Source organism: Elephas maximus, chromosome 17 (genome assembly GCF_024166365.1).
Source record: "Elephas maximus indicus isolate mEleMax1 chromosome 17, mEleMax1 primary haplotype, whole genome shotgun sequence".
NCBI classification, from domain to species: Eukaryota; Metazoa; Chordata; class Mammalia; order Proboscidea; family Elephantidae; genus Elephas; species Elephas maximus.
The window spans coordinates 10,823,758-10,840,869 of NC_064835.1; the positions used below are offsets into that span (position 1 = coordinate 10,823,758).

The 17,112-nt window shown below is 41.1% G+C and overlaps 1 protein-coding gene across 2 annotated transcripts in view; it reads left to right on the forward strand.

Annotated features, from left to right (window-relative positions):
- The window catches only part of UBE4A (ubiquitination factor E4A), a 31,654-nt gene that overhangs the window by 2,290 nt on the left and 12,252 nt on the right, over nt 1-17,112 (forward strand). Inside the window, exons 1-13 of one of the 2 annotated variants that reach the window (XM_049856770.1) lie at nt 1,142-1,324; nt 2,464-2,625; nt 5,503-5,676; nt 6,431-6,543; nt 7,426-7,578; nt 8,049-8,208; nt 8,532-8,734; nt 8,952-9,143; nt 10,062-10,395; nt 11,472-11,592; nt 12,497-12,801; nt 14,734-14,866; nt 15,911-16,098. In XM_049856770.1, coding sequence (XP_049712727.1) covers nt 2,505-2,625; nt 5,503-5,676; nt 6,431-6,543; nt 7,426-7,578; nt 8,049-8,208; nt 8,532-8,734; nt 8,952-9,143; nt 10,062-10,395; nt 11,472-11,592; nt 12,497-12,801; nt 14,734-14,866; nt 15,911-16,098 — 2,197 coding nt within the window. In that variant the 5' untranslated portion in view covers nt 1,142-1,324; nt 2,464-2,504. Of the gene's footprint in view, nt 1-1,141; nt 1,325-2,463; nt 2,626-5,502; nt 5,677-6,430; nt 6,544-7,425; nt 7,579-8,048; nt 8,209-8,531; nt 8,735-8,951; nt 9,144-10,061; nt 10,396-11,471; nt 11,593-12,496; nt 12,802-14,733; nt 14,867-15,910; nt 16,099-17,112 lie in introns of those variants that run through there. The other variant, XM_049856769.1, reaches the window with a different exon arrangement.

The window sequence follows — 17,112 nt, forward strand, 5'->3', positions numbered from 1 at the left end:
AGCTGTACCTCTTAACCACTGTGCCACCAGGGCTCAAGCTTACACAATATAGGGGAATTTTATTGGCTATTATAACTAAAAAGTCTAAAATACTTTTTTTGTTGTTGTTACTTCTCTCAGCTCTGTTTTTCTGTGAGTTTGTTGACTTAGTCTTATGCCAGACCTTCTCCAAATGGTGAAAAGATGGCCAGTTTATATCTTACCAGCCTGGCAACTCAAGCAGAAAAAAAAAAGTTCCTTTTGCTGTCAGTTTAGCCAGAAGCCTGGAGTTGGTGTGCATTGGCTCTGATAGGCCTTACTAGGGTCTTGCGCCCACTTCTGAATCAGTCACTTTGCCCGGAGGAGTCTGTACTCCTTTTGGCTTGAGCAGAGTCATATGCCCATTCTTGGAGCTAGTAGGTAGTCTCAACACATGGACTGAGAGTGGGGTGGATCCCCAAAGAAAAAATGTTGGGTGTCATGTGAAAAAAGAGGAAAATGTTTTGGAGATGGAAAATAATAAGTGCCAACTACACCTTTTGCATTTCTGTGGACTTCAAGGTACCTTCGGATGATGGTACGGTGGTGGTCAGCTAGCAATTGGACAAGCCTTGGCACCTCTACACAAATTAGGGGTAATAATTAAGTTTATGCAGTGGTTGGATAAGGATTGTTGATTCCAACACTAAATATGATTATCTTTTTTTTTTTTTTTGCATTACTAAGCTCATCTAAAATGTATATAGCAAAAGATAAAATACATAGTACAACATCTAACAGTCCAATTCCTTGAAGCAGTAATGCCCAGCACCATGCTGAGAGGAGACTAGACTGTCTGCCTAAGTCATTACAGCTAATTAGCCAGTAGTTCTTACGCAGAAAACACCACAGAGGAGCGTGAAGCAACTGGTGGAGACGCCTCAGAATTGTCAATAAATGTTATAGTCTCTCTTTCTCCAATTAATAAGGGTAACTTTTCTGGCTTACGTTAGCTTTTGTTAATATGATTCTGTAAGGAGTCTTACCTCAATAAACTAAAGGTAGACTGAATGTTCTTTTTTTCTCTCTCCTTCTCTTCTACCCCCACACCCACTCTTTCTAAGCTTCTGTCCTTATAGCAGCTCAGCATCCTTGTAAGCACAATATTCATACCCTTTGTCTCTTCCCACCCTTTTCAGGGTTGTATTTCTATGCTGTGGCCTTAAAATTTCAGAAAGGGGAGAAAGCCTTTCAGGGAGGTCTGTTCATCCTGTTATGCCACTGAGTCCACTTGGCGCTTGAATGAGGAAATGTAATCGGAAGAGTGCAAGTGCAGGTTCTGTCAGCTCCACTAAATACCTTTGAGGTATATGTCCCCTTCATGTTACACGTTGGACCTGACAGTTGGAATTTGTGTCTCCCTTCATTGTTGTAAAAAATCAAATATACAAAACAATACAAAAAATCAAACAATGAAAGTTACATACAGACTTAAGCAAAGATCATTTAGTTTTTAGTGGGAGAAATATCAGTTTTAAGCCTAGGAGTAGACATAATTGCTCGATATGTATTAAAAGCCCACAGCATAAAGCTGATCTGGCTCCTGTCCTGATTCGCCATTCCAAATCTATGATGTGGGCTTAAAATTAGTTTATAGACCAGATCAATATGTAGCTAACTAATTCTCGGCTATAACCTGAGCCACAGAATTCTGAGCAAGTGCTACTTTGTCCTCCCCATGGTAGATGAAAACTAGTCTTCCAGCTTAGAGATTCGTGGGAATCCGGTAGTTCTTGTTTTATTATTTTTTAAGTGCCAGTCAGTTGATGGGAGCCCTGGTGGTGCAGTGCTTAAGAGCTGTGGCTGCTAACCAAAAGGCTGGCAGTTCGAATCCTCCAGCTGCTCCTTTGTAACCCTATGGGGCAGTTCTGCTGTGTCCTGTAACGTCACTATGAGTCAGAATCAACTTGATAGCAACGGGTTTGGTGTTCTTTCGTTTGTTTTTTTGGTTTATTGGTTGGTGAGATCTCTCTTTGGCTTCAACAATTCTTTCCTTTTAACCTACTTTTTTAAAGGTATAGCTGAACATTTTTTAGGCCTTTTGGTTTTACCAAAACAAAACCCACTGTTGTCGAGTCGATTCCAACTCATAGTGACCCTATAGGACAGAGTAGAATTGAACCATTGGACTTCCAAGGCTGTAAATCTTTATGGAAGCACACAGCCACATCTTTCTCCCATGGAGCAGCTGGTGGGTTCAAACTGCCAACCTTTCGGTTAGCAGCCAAGTGTGTGTAGCTACCCCCAAATCAGGCCACCTTGTCCAGTTGGTAGGTTTGTAACCATTTCGCCAAAAATGCCTCGCATCTTGGAACAGGGAGTGGAAAGTTCTACCCCTAAAGCCTTTTAAAATGTATTTGAGAGATGGGAGAAGGAACACCTGTAGGTATGCTACAGCTGTTGTGTTACCTGTCCGTCTCTGTCTAATGCCTGTCTTTTCTAAAGCCCCTCCCCCCAGGTCTGGATGGAGGATACTTTCAAGTGAAATGACAGACCAGGAGAATAACAACAACATCTCAAGTAACCCCTTTGCTGCTCTTTTTGGCTCCCTGGCTGATGCCAAGCAGTTTGCAGCAATCCAAAAAGAGCAGCTGAAGCAGCAATCTGGTAAGTGGAAGAGCCAATAGCAGCAGAAGAGATGACCTAGAATGGGATCTTCTCAAATTAAGTGTTCTTTGGGTCCTTAATTGTAATTGTAGTTTTAAGTTTAGGGCAGAAGTTATTTGTTTAGGGTATATGTTGATTTTGTTTGTTTTTGTTTTGGGGTCCTCCCCTTTTTCCCCTTCCCTCCTGCATACAAAGAGAACCCTGCAGTAACAGATACCAGTAGTGATTCCAAAGCTGTCAAGTTGTTTTGGTTTTCAATCACCCAGTAAAAACTATTTAAATCTACTTTTTAACATAGAAAACTGCGGTTGGCGGCTTAGATGTGGAAAGCAAGTCACATGCAGTTGTAGAAAGTGTATGTATAAAAGGAACAGTGATCAGACTTCTTGGCTTGTAGACAGATAAATGAGATTTGTTCCCAAGCCCAGTGCTGCAGTGGCCCGCTCAAGCAAAATAACTTGCATTTCACTGATTGGCCTCTTTGGTAGCTTACTGCTGTTAGGAAAGACTGCTGAGAAAATTTGATCCTTAGCCCTAATGTGAAAAAAATCAGAGCAATATTTACTAGTCAGAGAAACGACTTTCCTAATCTGGGACGAAATTTAAGATCAAGTCCAGCTTCCCATCAGAAGACATACAAGCTAGAAGAATTAGGATGTTTCTCAAGTATATTGGTCTTGTGAGGGCACTCAAAATCTTTCAAAACAGAAATTGCTCCCTTTCTCTTTCCCCCAAAAAGACTGATAGTGTTTTTCTTTTGAGAAAGGAGAAATGTTTACATTTTCCCTTTCTTTTGTATATTTCAAAAAAGAATCAGATGTATAGCTGAGCTGTGACCTTGCTGTCTGATTACCAAAAACCCATTGCCCTCGAGTTGATTCCAACTCGTAGTGACCCTATAGCACAGAGTAGAACTGCCCCGTAGGGTTTCTAAGGAGCACCTGTGGATTCAATCTGCCCACCTTTTGGTTAGCAGCCAGAGCTCTTAACCACCACGCCATCAGGGTTTCCACTGTCTAATTAAGATTGAATAAAAAGGAAATAAGACAAGACAGATGAGTGGTAGACAGGGTGATGGATGGAACACGTGAGAAATAACCAGAGTGCTGACTTTTTAATATGATGAATTAAGCAGCTCTGGGTCTCTGTCTCTGAAATCTCTCCCAGATTTTTATGATAACAGGCTCAGACTGTGAAACCCTGGAACTGGAGGTGGTAGGAGAGAAACGACAGTGAGGAATAGGAAAACCGCGGAAATGGAAAAGTATAATCTAGGGGCATGTAGTTGCGGGGAATCTTGCTAAACAGTTTCTTACCTCCTACCACTCTTGGCGCTCGGAGAACTTAGCAGTATAGGAGCAGAGTGACAGAACATTCTTCCTTCTAGCTGTAAACAGACGTAAGGCTGGCTGGAGCTGAGGGCATTGCAGGCACCAAGCAGTGGGGAACGAATCAGGTACATGCCCTTCTGTTAGTATTTTGGCACCTCATCTTAGCTTGTTTACACTGGGTTTATCATGCTACCAGGTCTAACCTGTTTTCCACCAGCGATGGGTACTCTGCCAAAACCTTTGACCTTCTAAATATACGCTTCACTTTTACTGAATTCTCCACACTGAGGCAACTCTTACTTCCGAGAGTTTTGCCTGACTTAAAGAATAGCCATTTTGTCAGTAGAGAAAAGCACATACAGTCTCCTGCGTGGCTTTTAGCGAGTGAAACTACTTTTATCCAGCACAAGTGCTGTTCTGAGAGTTACTCTTTCATGTTACTTTATACTAAAAATTAAAGGAATTCTCTCATCTACTGTTGGTGGGCATGTAAGTGAGAGCAGTCTTTCTAAGAGTAATTTGGTAACATGTGTTAACTTTTAAATGTTCATGCTCTTTGACCCAGCAATTCTGCTTCTATGAATTTATTCTGCCAAAATACAGAGTTGCACAAAAAGGGTAACATATTCAGTGCAGTATTGTTCAGATAAGGAGTCTTGGTGGGGCAGTGGCTAAACACCTGGCTCCACAGGAGAAAGATGTGGCAGTCTGCTCCTGTAAAGATCACAGCCTAGGAAACCCTATGGGGCTGTTCTACTCTGTACTATAGGGTCGCTATGAGTCGGAATAGACTCGATGGCAACGAGTTTGGTTTTTTATTTTGTTGTTCAAAATCATGAGAAATTGGAAATAGCCCAAATGTTCATCAGTTGATAAGAAGCTACAGAAATCACAGTGCGTGCATGCAATGCGATACAGTGCAGCTATTGAGAATGAGGTAGGTGTATAAATGACCTAACAGGGAAAGACGTTCATGCCGATTGTTAAGAAAGTTAAAAAAAAAAAAAAAAGTATTATAGTATGATCCCATTTAATTTAAAAAAAAAACAGCCTCGACTAAAACTCATAGTAAAGCATTTGCATAGGAATAGGAAAAAAATCTGAAACACTTTACTAAGTTAAGCAGTTGTCAGTAAGGAATTGGTTCTCCAGGGACTTTCTTTGTTGTATTTTCTTGTATAGTTTGGAATTGTCACAAGTGTGTCCTCTTAAAATCAGGAAAAAGCCATATATTTAAAATAATTAAATGCAGTTTGATCTATTGGAATTCCGTAGGGAAGGCAGTGTTGCTATTTTTGGCGGGGTAGAATATATTGTGAGCTGAAATAATATTTTTGCTTTGTAAATACAGTAGGATATATAGCTAGAGATTTCAGAATCCTGTACTTTTAACTTGCCTGCCTTGAGACATTCACTAATTAGGTGACTAGCTTGTTTCACATCCCAAATTATCCTCCTTTTGGTTACATTTATCATTTTTGGTAGTATACTTATTTCTTTCTTACAGAGAGGGGCGTAATTTTTAACGGCTTACATTTTCTGACAGATGAACCCCCAACTACCCCGGATGACTCAGATAATAGTGTGTCAGAGAGCCTGGATGAATTTGATTACTCCGTGGCTGAGATTAGCCGCTCGTTCCGTTCACAGCAGGAAATATGTGAGCAACTCAACATCAATCACATGATCCAAAGGATCTTCCTCATCACTCTGGACAACAGTGAGTGATAGACTGGCAATCAGCGTATTTGTTACTCTGCCTTTCCTACTTGCGCTAAGCACTTGCTCTCAGAAACCTGTTGCTTCTAGTAGTTAAACTCACAGTCCTGCCTGGAACACAGGGCTTAGGTTTCAGTGAAGCTTGTGGTGTGACCTAAAAAGATGTTTAGATGTAATTTTAACTTTCATTCCCGTTTTGATACTGACTGGGCCATACAACTACTTGCCTCTACTACCTTAGAGGGGAAATGGGAATGGCAGCCAATGGTTAGGTGAACTACACATCCAGTGGCAGTCCCTAGAGGTCTCATACTGTGTTTTCTCTGTGGGCCCTAACTTGTAGTTAAACCCCAAAGTTAGTGCTGTTGTCTTATCACTGGGATTTGCTCTTTAAATACCACCATGTTAGGTTTAGAGCCCTGGTGGCGCAGTGCTTAAGAGCTTGGCTGCTAACCAAAAGGATGGCAGTTCAAATCCACCAGCTGCTCTTTGGAAGCTGGAGGAGTTTCCACCCTATCCCATAGGGCCACTGTGTGTCGGAAATGACTCGATGGCAACAGGTCAGATATGTTAGGTTTATAGCAGAGCCCATGTTCTGTGACTGGAAAAAGATTTAAATCTTTAGCTACTGTTTTGTGTGCCAGGATCATTTTTGTATTACCTGACAGCTTAGAGTTCAAGAGAAATGCTGTCGAGGTAAGTATTCTGAATACGAAGCATTATCCTTAACTACCAGATTAAAAACCATTCCCCAGGTGACCCAAGCTTGAAAAGTGGGAATGGCATCCCCAGCCGTTGTGTGTATTTGGAAGAAATGGCAGTAGACCTGGATGATCAAGACTGGCTTGATATGAACAACATTGAGCAGGTACCATTCTTATGTTGCTAATGTGTGCCCTCAGCAAAAATTGGCCATGCCCCCGAACTCTACTCCCCTCTCTCCAACAGTGCCTGTGTTTACCTCCATCTCTTAACACTGTTTGTGGTATTTTTCTTTTGGAGTTATCTCATCTACCATGGCCAAATGTTCAGATCTACTCATTCTTTAAGACCCAATTAAAATGCCATCTTATTTACCAAGCCTTGCCAGGTAGGAGTGGTTACTCCCTCCTCTGAGTTCCTAGAGTGATCTATGTACCTCTAATGGTAATTGTCACATTCTCTCACATAGTGGGTTTTTATGTACCTGTCTTATCTCCCCTACTGGACTCACATTCTTGAGAGCAAGACCCACCTCTCTTGTCCTCTTTATATCCGTTCCAAAATCAAAGTAGCGCTTTGTACCTTGTAGGCACCCAATTAGCATTAAAGAAATAAAAGCGTGATAGGAAAGACACTTGACAACTTGCCAGTTAACCTTACACATTTAAATTATGTTTAAATAAGTCTGGGTGAGATCAACAATCACATAGAGTAGTAGATTTCACACATAAGTTTAATCATAGATTCTCACCACCATTCAACAGATACTCTTTTAAACCTGCTGTGTGCTAGGGGATATGCTAGGTAGTTAAGGCTTGATTTAGGATTACTTTATGTCCATAGTTATTTTCTAATGTTCTATGGGCAGATGTAGTCTGCAAAATAATAAGATACTGAGTTCTCTGTTAACCCTTCATTCTGTATCCAAGTCTGTGGTTCTGACACACTTCCTGTCTAGAGATAACCTGTGCCAAAATTGCCTTTTACGTTTTGATGTTCTAAGATTAACTTTGAAGTGGTTTAGTTTTTTGTTTGTTTTCCTTCATAGGCCCTCTTCTCTCGCTTATTACTTCAAGATCCAGGCAACCACTTGATTAACATGACTTCTTCTACAACATTGAATCTCTCCGCTGACCGAGATGCAGGGGAGAAGCACAGTTTTTGTTACCTTTACTCCTGCTTCCAAAGAGCCAAGGAAGAGGTAAACAAGTAATCCTCGTTGAGCGCTATATTGCCCTACAACTTCAGCATGTAAGCCAGAGAGTTGGGTCAGTGTTTTACATACTAGTTTTTATATATATCATAGCGTATCTGGAACTGTAGATCAGAAACATTACTCATTTGTCTTCTAAAGCTTTAGTCTCCCCATTCTGTGGCTTACGTTCTATCTCACATACTGGGGTCCTCCCCTTTGTCCAGTTAACCAGTGCCTCTTACTCTGTCAACAAAGCGTTTCCGGTGAGATGTAAAAAATAGACTAGGCTAAGCAAAATCACTTCTAGGGCTGGAATTTTAACAGATAGTGATTCCTTAAGCCAAGGCATGAATCTCGTGAGTTCTCAAACGTCCGCAGGAGAGCAGTATCTTTTGTCTGTTCTGTTCTATTTGCTGTGTCTACTGTTGTTCTAGGTCATAGAACTAGACTTTTCCTCGTCTTCATTTTGTTTCCAGATTACCAAAGTCCCAGAGAACCTGCTACCCTTTGCAGTGCAGTGCAGGAACCTCACTGTGTCCAATACCCGAACAGTTCTCCTCACCCCAGAAATCTATGTTGACCAAAACATCCATGAGCAACTGGTAGATTTGCTGTTAGAAGCCATCCAAGGAGCCCGTGAGTACATAAGCAAGATAAGTGAGCTTCAACATTTTGATTTCCCAATGTAAAATTCTTCTAAATGCACTAGAAAGTCTCAGAATCATTATGGTTCCAGTATAAATTAAGGAAGAGTGCTCACACCTTGGCCTGGGAGGTTGAATGCCAGTTAAAGCAGAAGGGTAAGTATTAGTTCTGATTAGGCAATATCCAACCAATTAGCACGACAAAGTTGAAATTTCTCAGTAGAACTACGAAAAGTATCAGAAGAGTAAAGAGCCAGTGTGTAAAGGCATATCAAAAAGTCCTCTGGCCTCCTTTCTCTCTTTGCCTTCTGTTAGATTTTGAAGATGTTACTGAGTTTCTGGAAGAAGTCATTGAAGCCTTGACAGTGGATCAGGAAGTTCGGACATTTCCAGAAGTCATGATTCCAGTGTTCGATATTTTATTGGGCCGAATAAAAGATCTAGAGCTCTGTCAGATCCTCCTGTATGCGTATCTGGATGTTCTTCTCTATTTTACCAGGCAGAAGGATATGGCAAAGGTAGGTCTGCAAGGTGGTATTAAGTTGAGCTGGAGATTGAATGCTTCATGCTTCCCTGTCCTAGAGGTACTTTATAGGTATCTGTACTAAAGTAAAATTCCCTATAAGAGAAAGTTATACTGATGGTTGTATGGGCGTAACTCTTTGGCGCCCTCTTACTCCTATCGTCTTTGTCTCACCGTACAGAAGGATAAATAGAACTTGTCTTCTCCTGTAGGTTTTTGTAGAATACATTCAACCCAAGGACCCTAGCAATGGGCAGATGTACCAGAAGACCTTGCTGGGAGTAATTCTGAGTATCTCCTGCTTGTTGAAGACTCCAGGTGTGGTAGAAAATCATGGCTACTTCCTGAATCCATCTCGCTCCAGTCCCCAGGAGATCAAAGTACAGGAAGCCAACATCCATCAGGTAGGGCCGTTTACCGGGGTCTCCCAGACCCCTGATCTTAAACTAAGAAGAGTTTCTTCAGGAAGGAAATGCAGATAAGGCTACTTGAGCGTCTTTGGGAAAGCAGATTGATCTGGTTGGCTTTCTACCTTAACCATGTAAAGAAATCGCCCTCTTCTTAGCATGCACTTAGAGCAGAGGATAAACTAGGCTCTGAGGATACGCTGCTGCTGGCGCACTGCCATTTCCCCTCAATCCTCATTTTGCTCATCAAACTCTTTCTTATAACTTGAGCTTCTAAAATCTTTCGGTGAAACTCCAGTCTAGAAGCTCCAAATTTTTTTGGTTTTGTTTTTCTTTCCTTCCCTCCACCTATGTCCTCTCTATTAGGCTTCTTAGCATAAATTATAGTAGAGGTCTGGCCAGTGTGAGGCAGTAAATGGTTGAATTTGGGCTAGTTTAAGCCTCTCATTTTACCGTTTATTAATCGACACAACTCTCTAAAGCAGGGGTTGGAAAATTACAGTCATTACAAAATGTGACCTGCCACCTGTTTTTGTAGATAAAGTTTTATTGAACATAGCCACACCCATTCATGTATATACTGTTTATGCCTTGATTTCACGCTACAACAGTAGAGTTGAATAGTTACTACAGAGACCAGTTGACCTGCGAAGCTGAAAATATTTCTTACCTGGCCCTTTGCAGAAAAAGTTCACCGACCCCTGCTCTAAAGCTATATAATTCATCTTCAGTTTGACAGCTCACCAAGGAATCTTTCATAAGTGGCCAGAACTGGGGGGTGAGGCATAGGAAGAGTGAGGGGGATCATTAGGATGAGCGTGCTTTCGGACACTGGCAGTTGCTAAAGTTTGAGAGTAAAAACTATTAGGATTGTGAAACTGGAATGTTCTGTGGTTGTGTTTTCTGGTTAAACAGTTCATGGCTCAGTTCCATGAAAAGATCTACCAGATGCTGAAGAACTTACTCCAGCTCTCTCCAGAAACCAAACACTGTATCTTGTCCTGGCTTGGAAACTGTTTGCATGCAAATGCAGGCCGCACCAAGATTTGGGCCAATCAGATGCCAGAAATCTTCTTCCAAATGTATGCCTCGGATGCCTTCTTTCTGAATCTGGGTGCTGCTCTTCTGAAGCTATGCCAGCCATTTTGCAAACCCAGATCCTCTCGGCTCCTCACCTTTAATCCCACTTACTGTGCCCTGAAGGAGTTGAATGATGAAGAACGAAAAATAAAAAATGTACACATGAGAGGTAGGGGGGAACTGGACTTCTCAAAATCGTGTGTATGTGTGTGCATGTGCGTGTGTATGTAATATCCAAGGCATTCACTCTTTTTTCCTTTTTCACAAAGGTGCCTCTTTGTCTCAAAGGAGATGAGGCAGAGAGAAGAGCTTTTTCTAATTAAAAAAAATGAGGCAGACTTAAAAAAAAAAAGGTAGCTTTTTAGGTTGTTTGCTTTAGTGAAACCTTTTTTCTGGATTTGGTAGTCCTGGGTTTTACCAATTTTTCTTTATAAAAGTGAATAAAACACAGTCCCTGTCCTTTCTAACTCAGAGGCTCCAGGAGAAGGCAGATATATTAACAGATAATGATAATATGGTACAGGGCCAAGCTGTGAGAACACATTTCTGCAGAAGGTGAAGGTTATGGAAGTCCCCAAACAGCCTTGAATCAGGAGTTGCATTTTACCAAAGAAGCGAAAGAATACGCTTTGTCTGAGGGAATAACAAATATAAAGGCACAAAGCTATGGAAAAGCTTGACTGAGGAATAGTGGGAAGCTCAGTGTAGCTGTATCAAGGGGGCAGGTAGAGGAATGGGTGTGGAAAGGGGTAGGAGATTAGTCTGGGGAGGAAGAAGATCTTAACTGGAGGACACTTGAACAATACAGAGAAGTGTAAAGAAGAAAAGTCACTTGTAATCCCACCACTAAAAATGAATCACTCTTAATTTTTAATTTTGGTTCCAGTTTTTCAAACTGTTCTATTTATAAAACTTAATACATGCTCAAAAGCAAATAATCTCAAATATAGGAAAGTACAATGATCCGTCATCTATCACTTGGAAAGATCTACAATGTTAATCATTCTTTTTAAATTTTGGTAATTTTATGATCAAACTGAAGAGATATAACTTCACTTCTGTAGGCAGCAAGAAGCCAAAAGATGTTTTTAAACAAGGAGGTAATGTGCTAAGATTTGTTTTTAAGAAGGTATCATTGGTAGCAGTATGGAAGTTGAACTAGAGTAAGGGGAGACTGGAGACCAAGATAGATGTCTGCGGCACCTGTCCAGCCACTCAGTGTTGCTTTTTTTAAACTTCTTTGAGGTTTGGACAAAGAAACCTGTTTGATCCCAGCTGTTCAGGAGCCGAAATTTCCCCAGAACTACAACCTTGTAACAGAGAACCTTGTCCTGACAGAGTATACTTTGTACCTAGGATTTCACAGGTAACTACTCTGATGTCATTAGTAAAGAACTGTGTAGTTGTATTGATAACCAGAAGGTTGAAAATGAGCCTTAGAGATATATTCTCTCTTTATTCTAAAGACTTACATTAGGATTCAGTAGGAAAAGGGCATTATATTGCGTTTATTTGTGTTTACATGAGTCAGCTGTGTTCAAATAGTGGATTTGTTTCCAATTTTTAGCCTGTTAACATTTTAAAACTAGAGGTACACTAGTGTTCTTCTCTAAATCTGTGAATTTTTAAATCACCATCTTTCTGTTGTCATCTGAGAAAGTAGAATTGCTTTTATTTTACGTTTTATTTTCTGTTCTTCAATTGTCATTAGTTACTACTCCTGATGAAAAAAAAAAGGCAAAGCTCTATTCTACAGGGTAGAGGCAAAATTAAGGAAATGTTTATAAGGGATTCAAATGAGATCAGTAGGACCACAAAAGATCTATGTACCCAAGATAAAGATGATTCTAGATGTGTGAAGATTTGAACACTAGAGTGTATGATCATTGCACTTGTGTGGTGTAAAACTATCCTGTCAGGCTTCTTGTACTTTGCCAAATAGCCATTAATTTTGCCTAATAACAGTCCAGTCTACACTGTGCTCAACCAAGCTGCTGTTATTTAGATGGTGCATTTCAACTGAAGGCTGCTAACTTATTTGTAGTTAGCTTCAATTATGTTGGGTACTTGATAACATTTTGCTGGTCCAATGTCCCCTGCCTCTGTCTTGTCAGTAACTTTTATGACTGCCTCTGTGTCATAGCAGTTGTAGCTCCATATAGGCTGAAAGAGAAATCTAAAATGAGGATTTGTTTTTCTGGAATAGTCTGTACTGGACTGCCCCTACATGAGCCTCTCTGACCGCATCTCCTTTGCTTTCTTGGAGGCAGGTTGCATGATCAAATGGTAAAAATCAACCAAAATCTGCATCGGCTGCAGGTTGCCTGGCGGGATGCTCAACAAAGTTCTAGCCCTGCCGCTGACAACCTCCGTGAGCAGTTTGAACGACTGATGACCATTTACCTTTCTACCAAGACTGCCATGACTGAGCCTCAGATGTTACAAAACTGCCTAAACTTGCAGGTGTCCATGGCTGTTCTTCTGGTCCAGCTGGCCATAGGCAATGAGGGCTCACAGCCAATAGAGCTAACTTTTCCTTTGCCAGATGGCTACAGCTCTTTAGCTTATGTGCCAGGTAAGCAGGCTCTCTCCTGGGAACTTCCTATTTATAGCCATCTAAGTTTAACTGGGTCACTTTAGAAGTTTAATCCTCAGAATGCCCTCCATTAGTTATCATTCTGCTGCTTTTGGAGAAACATCTGTGACTTGTTCTTCCCAGTTCAGTCATGGCCAAGGAAGCGAAACCGGAACAGACTCAAATTTTCAAAATTTGAGTGAACCGGAATGGGAAAAATTAAGAGTTGAAGCCCTGCTAGCAACCTAATCTCCCCCTTAGAAAACAAGGGTAGCATACGCGTTGCATAGGAACGAAATTTCTTGCCCGTCAGATTTTTAGCAGAGTCAGAAACAGTGGCGCCAACTGCCGCTTTGAACGTGTATCGTTCCCCACAGTTCTGCCAATAATGCAGCCTCACACATCAGGCCCCTGGGAGATGTTGTGAGGCCTCTTCAGAGTCTCCCGTTCCGGGGTTTTGATCTGTAATTTTTCCTGTTTCAGTTACCATTCTGGATCACCCGAACTGTAAAAATTTGGGTCTCTTCCGGTTTCACTTCATGGCCAAGGCTGAACTGGTTCAAACCTGTTCAAAGCCCTGCTATCTACTGGGGAAAGTATGGGGAAACGCGCAGCTTGTTCCTCAGCCTCCTGTCCCCATTGTATGCACATCAAAACAGTCTTCAGAGTATTAAATGCAGTCAGGGTTTTCAGAGCTGTTAGTTTCTACCATTAATATTGTTTGTTACTCAACTTACAAATATATCTAACTCTTCCTGTGCTTCTCTTTAGAAATAAAATCATCATCTGTTGGTTTACCCAGAAGGGAGAGATAGATTGTGTGTGTGTGGTTGGGGAGGAAGAGAGGGGGACAGCAGGTATTGTCCATCAAATCAAATTTTATCTTCTTGATCACTATGTTCGTTATCTATTGCTATGTACAAAATTACCCCAAAACATAGCAGATTAAAACAACTAATAGTTTCTGTGGGTCAGGAATCCAGGAGTACCTTAGCTGGGTGGTTCTCACTCAGGGTTTCTCATGAAATTACAGTTAAGCTGTTAACCAGGTTTGTGGGCATCTGAAAACTCAACTAGGGCTGAAGGATCCACTGAACACCCTCAACCACATGGTGTTTGACAGGCCTCAGTTCCTTGCTGGCTATTGGTCAGCATCCTCTTTTCAGGCTATATGGGCCTCTCCATAATACTGCTCAGGAAATGGCATTTGGCTTCCCCCTAGAGCGAATGACCAAAATGGAATCTGCAAGCTTTTATACCCTAATCTCAGCAATGACATACCATCACTTCTGCTGTATGCCTCAGGGATTATCTTCTACCCTGAAAACTTTGTAGGAGAGGACTACACAAGGGCATGAATACAAGGAGGCATGGACTATTGGGAGGCCATTCTGGAGGCTGGCTACCATAGTCAACTAATGAATTACCCTTTTTAGAGATTCTTCACATCCAAAGGGTTGTTCAAACCTTATCTAACCTTGAGAGTAGAAAAAAAAAAAGAATACTTCTGTAAACTTAGTAAGTGTACTTTGCATGTTAATGATTTTTTATGTCATTACCGTTCATATATTTACTTGGATAAAAATGAAAACTAACATTTAAAAGAGATTTTACAATTATTAACCTACCGCTATTCCTAGTAATTAGGGAGTCCTGGTGGTGCAGTGGTTAAGAGCTCGGCTGCTTACCCAAAAGGTCAGCAGTTTGAATCCATCAGCTGCTCCTTGGAAAACCCTGCAGGGCAGTTCTGTTCTGTCGTATAGGATTGCTATGAGTCGGAATCAGCTCAACAGCAACGGGTTTATCCCTAGTACCTACAAGACATTTGGTTTTTTTAAACTTCATTCAGTAGGGTGAAAGGCAGAAGTTTAAATGTTGCTTAGTTCAACTAGATAGATGTTTGGCTAATTCCAGTCAACATTTCCCTTTCAGAATTTTTTGCAGATAACCTGGGTGATTTCCTCATTTTTCTCCGCCGCTTTGCGGATGACATCTTGGAGACGTCAGCAGATTCCCTGGAGCATGTCCTTCACTTTATCACCATTTTCACTGGAAGCATAGAAAGGTGAAGTGGTGACAGCTTGGCTCTGTCACTGTTTAGAGCTGCAAAACATTTAGAAGACTTCTAGACCAAGAGATAAACAAGCCTGAATCATAAGGGGTTGCCTTCAGAAGTTATGTTAACATTAATGAACCACCTGACCATCCTTATGGGTAGCAAGAAATCCCACTCTTGAGAGGCATAATAAGCAAAGGACTTTGCCCACAGAGAATTTGAACCTGCATATAAGGTACCTGATGGGAATTCCACTGCTAGTCCCTGGTTAAAATAGTTACCATAATGCCAGAAACCTTACCAGTTGCAGTCAGGTGCTAATGATCTTCTAAAATAACTAGAAAATAACAAAGCTTGCTTTTGCAATACTGGGTTAGATGAGCAGTAAATTTCAGTAAATGTTTTTTCTGATCTCAAACACTCACTCATAGCTTCTAGTCCTCTTGCCCAAAGGAAGATACTCACTGTGACCAGTAGAGTTGCATCTCTGAATCTTTGGTGCCTTCACCAAAGGAGATAGAAACTGTGTAAATAAGTGAAGATTCACTGCACCGAGAAGAAAATGATCCACAAATCCCCGAACGATGTCAGTGAGAATTAGGTAGGAGCCAATCCTTCACTGAGCTGAGCAGACCTAACGAAAAATCATTAGTCTACATGTATTTATTAGGCATATGTGGTCTACGTCATGGATGATAATAGCCTAGCACTTGCCCTCAGGGAGTTCAGAGAAGTGAGTTTAGCCCAGATGGAACTGTCAAAGAAGAGTAAGCAATAAATAATGCGTCATCATAGAGAAGTGAACAGAATGGTTAATCGGTACACGGAAACTTTAGCACTTACCCTCCTACTCGGTGAACTGTCTTCTCAAGAGTTAAATGGTCTGCCCTGAATTATCTCCCAGAATCTGACAGGTTAGAACTGCAGAAGTGGACCCTGTTTTTTCCTGTAGTGGTGGTTTAGGATGATTTGGCTCCTTAGGTAGAGAAGAACAGAGCAACATTGAGACCTAAGTGTCCGCCTTTTCACCTGGCTTTCTGCCCTCTTTTGCAGGATGAAGAATCCTCACCTGAGGGCCAAACTTGCTGAGGTGTTGGAAGCGGTGATGCCCCACCTAGATCAGGCCCCAAATCCCTTGGTATCCAGCGTATTCCACCGGAAACGTGTATTCTGCAACTTTCTACATGCACCCCAACTTGCAGAAGCTCTAATTAAGGTCTTTGTGGACATTGAGTTTACAGGTAAAGCAGCCATGAAGCCCGAGTTCAGAGCCGGGAAACTGATACGAGTGGAGTTCTTTGAGTGTCAGAGAAATGTCATTAGTCATCATTTATTGAATAACTACGATGTGTCAGGCTTAATGCTAAGTGCTTTTTTTAATATCTCATTTGGCACTACCTAGAAAGTTTTACTTTGTTATCCCCATTTTATATTTGAGTATACAGATGCTCAAAAAGGTTAAATTAAAATTATTAGTCCAGGTCATACAACTAATGCTAGAACCAAGATTAAAGTCCAAGTCTGTTTCACATAAAGAAACCTGTATATTCTTACCAACTTCATTATATTATTCAATCAAATTCATACTCAAACAAAGTAAACTGTCCAGTTAAGACCTGGGTATTTATTTTTCTCTGCCTCAAAGTTATGGGATAGTGGATAATAAGCCAGTGTACCGATTGAGAGAGCCTTTGATCTTAACCAGACTAGCTGGTAACCATCTCATTGTTAGATTAAGAACATGAGCAGACAGCATTCCCTTTCTCTCTTGGCCATTTGAGATCTAATCCTGAGCCCTCACGTTTGAGTAAACAGCACCCAATCTCAGCTTATTTAAGATACATTATGCAGTTATTTAAGACTTATTTTTAAAGGGTTTTTTTACTATCCAATGAATGGAGCCCTGGCGGCGCAGTGGTTAAGCGTTAGGCTGCTAACTGAAAGGTCATCCGTTTGAACCCACCATCCACTCCATGGAAGAAAGATGTGACAGTTTGTTTCCATAAAGCTGTACAGCCGTGGAAGCCCTATGGGGTAGTTCTGCTCTGTCCTAGAGGGTCGCTAGAGTCGAATTGACTTTACAGCAATGGGCGTGGTCTTTTTACTGTCCAGTGATATCTATAACTAACATGCAAAGAGGCATTTAACATTTTACTGAATGCCTTTCCATACTTGAATTCTGTCTTTGTCCCTCGCTCACATCTATGAAGTGAGTCAAAGTGAAGATTAAATGAGGTAATTCTCTTTTCTCAATT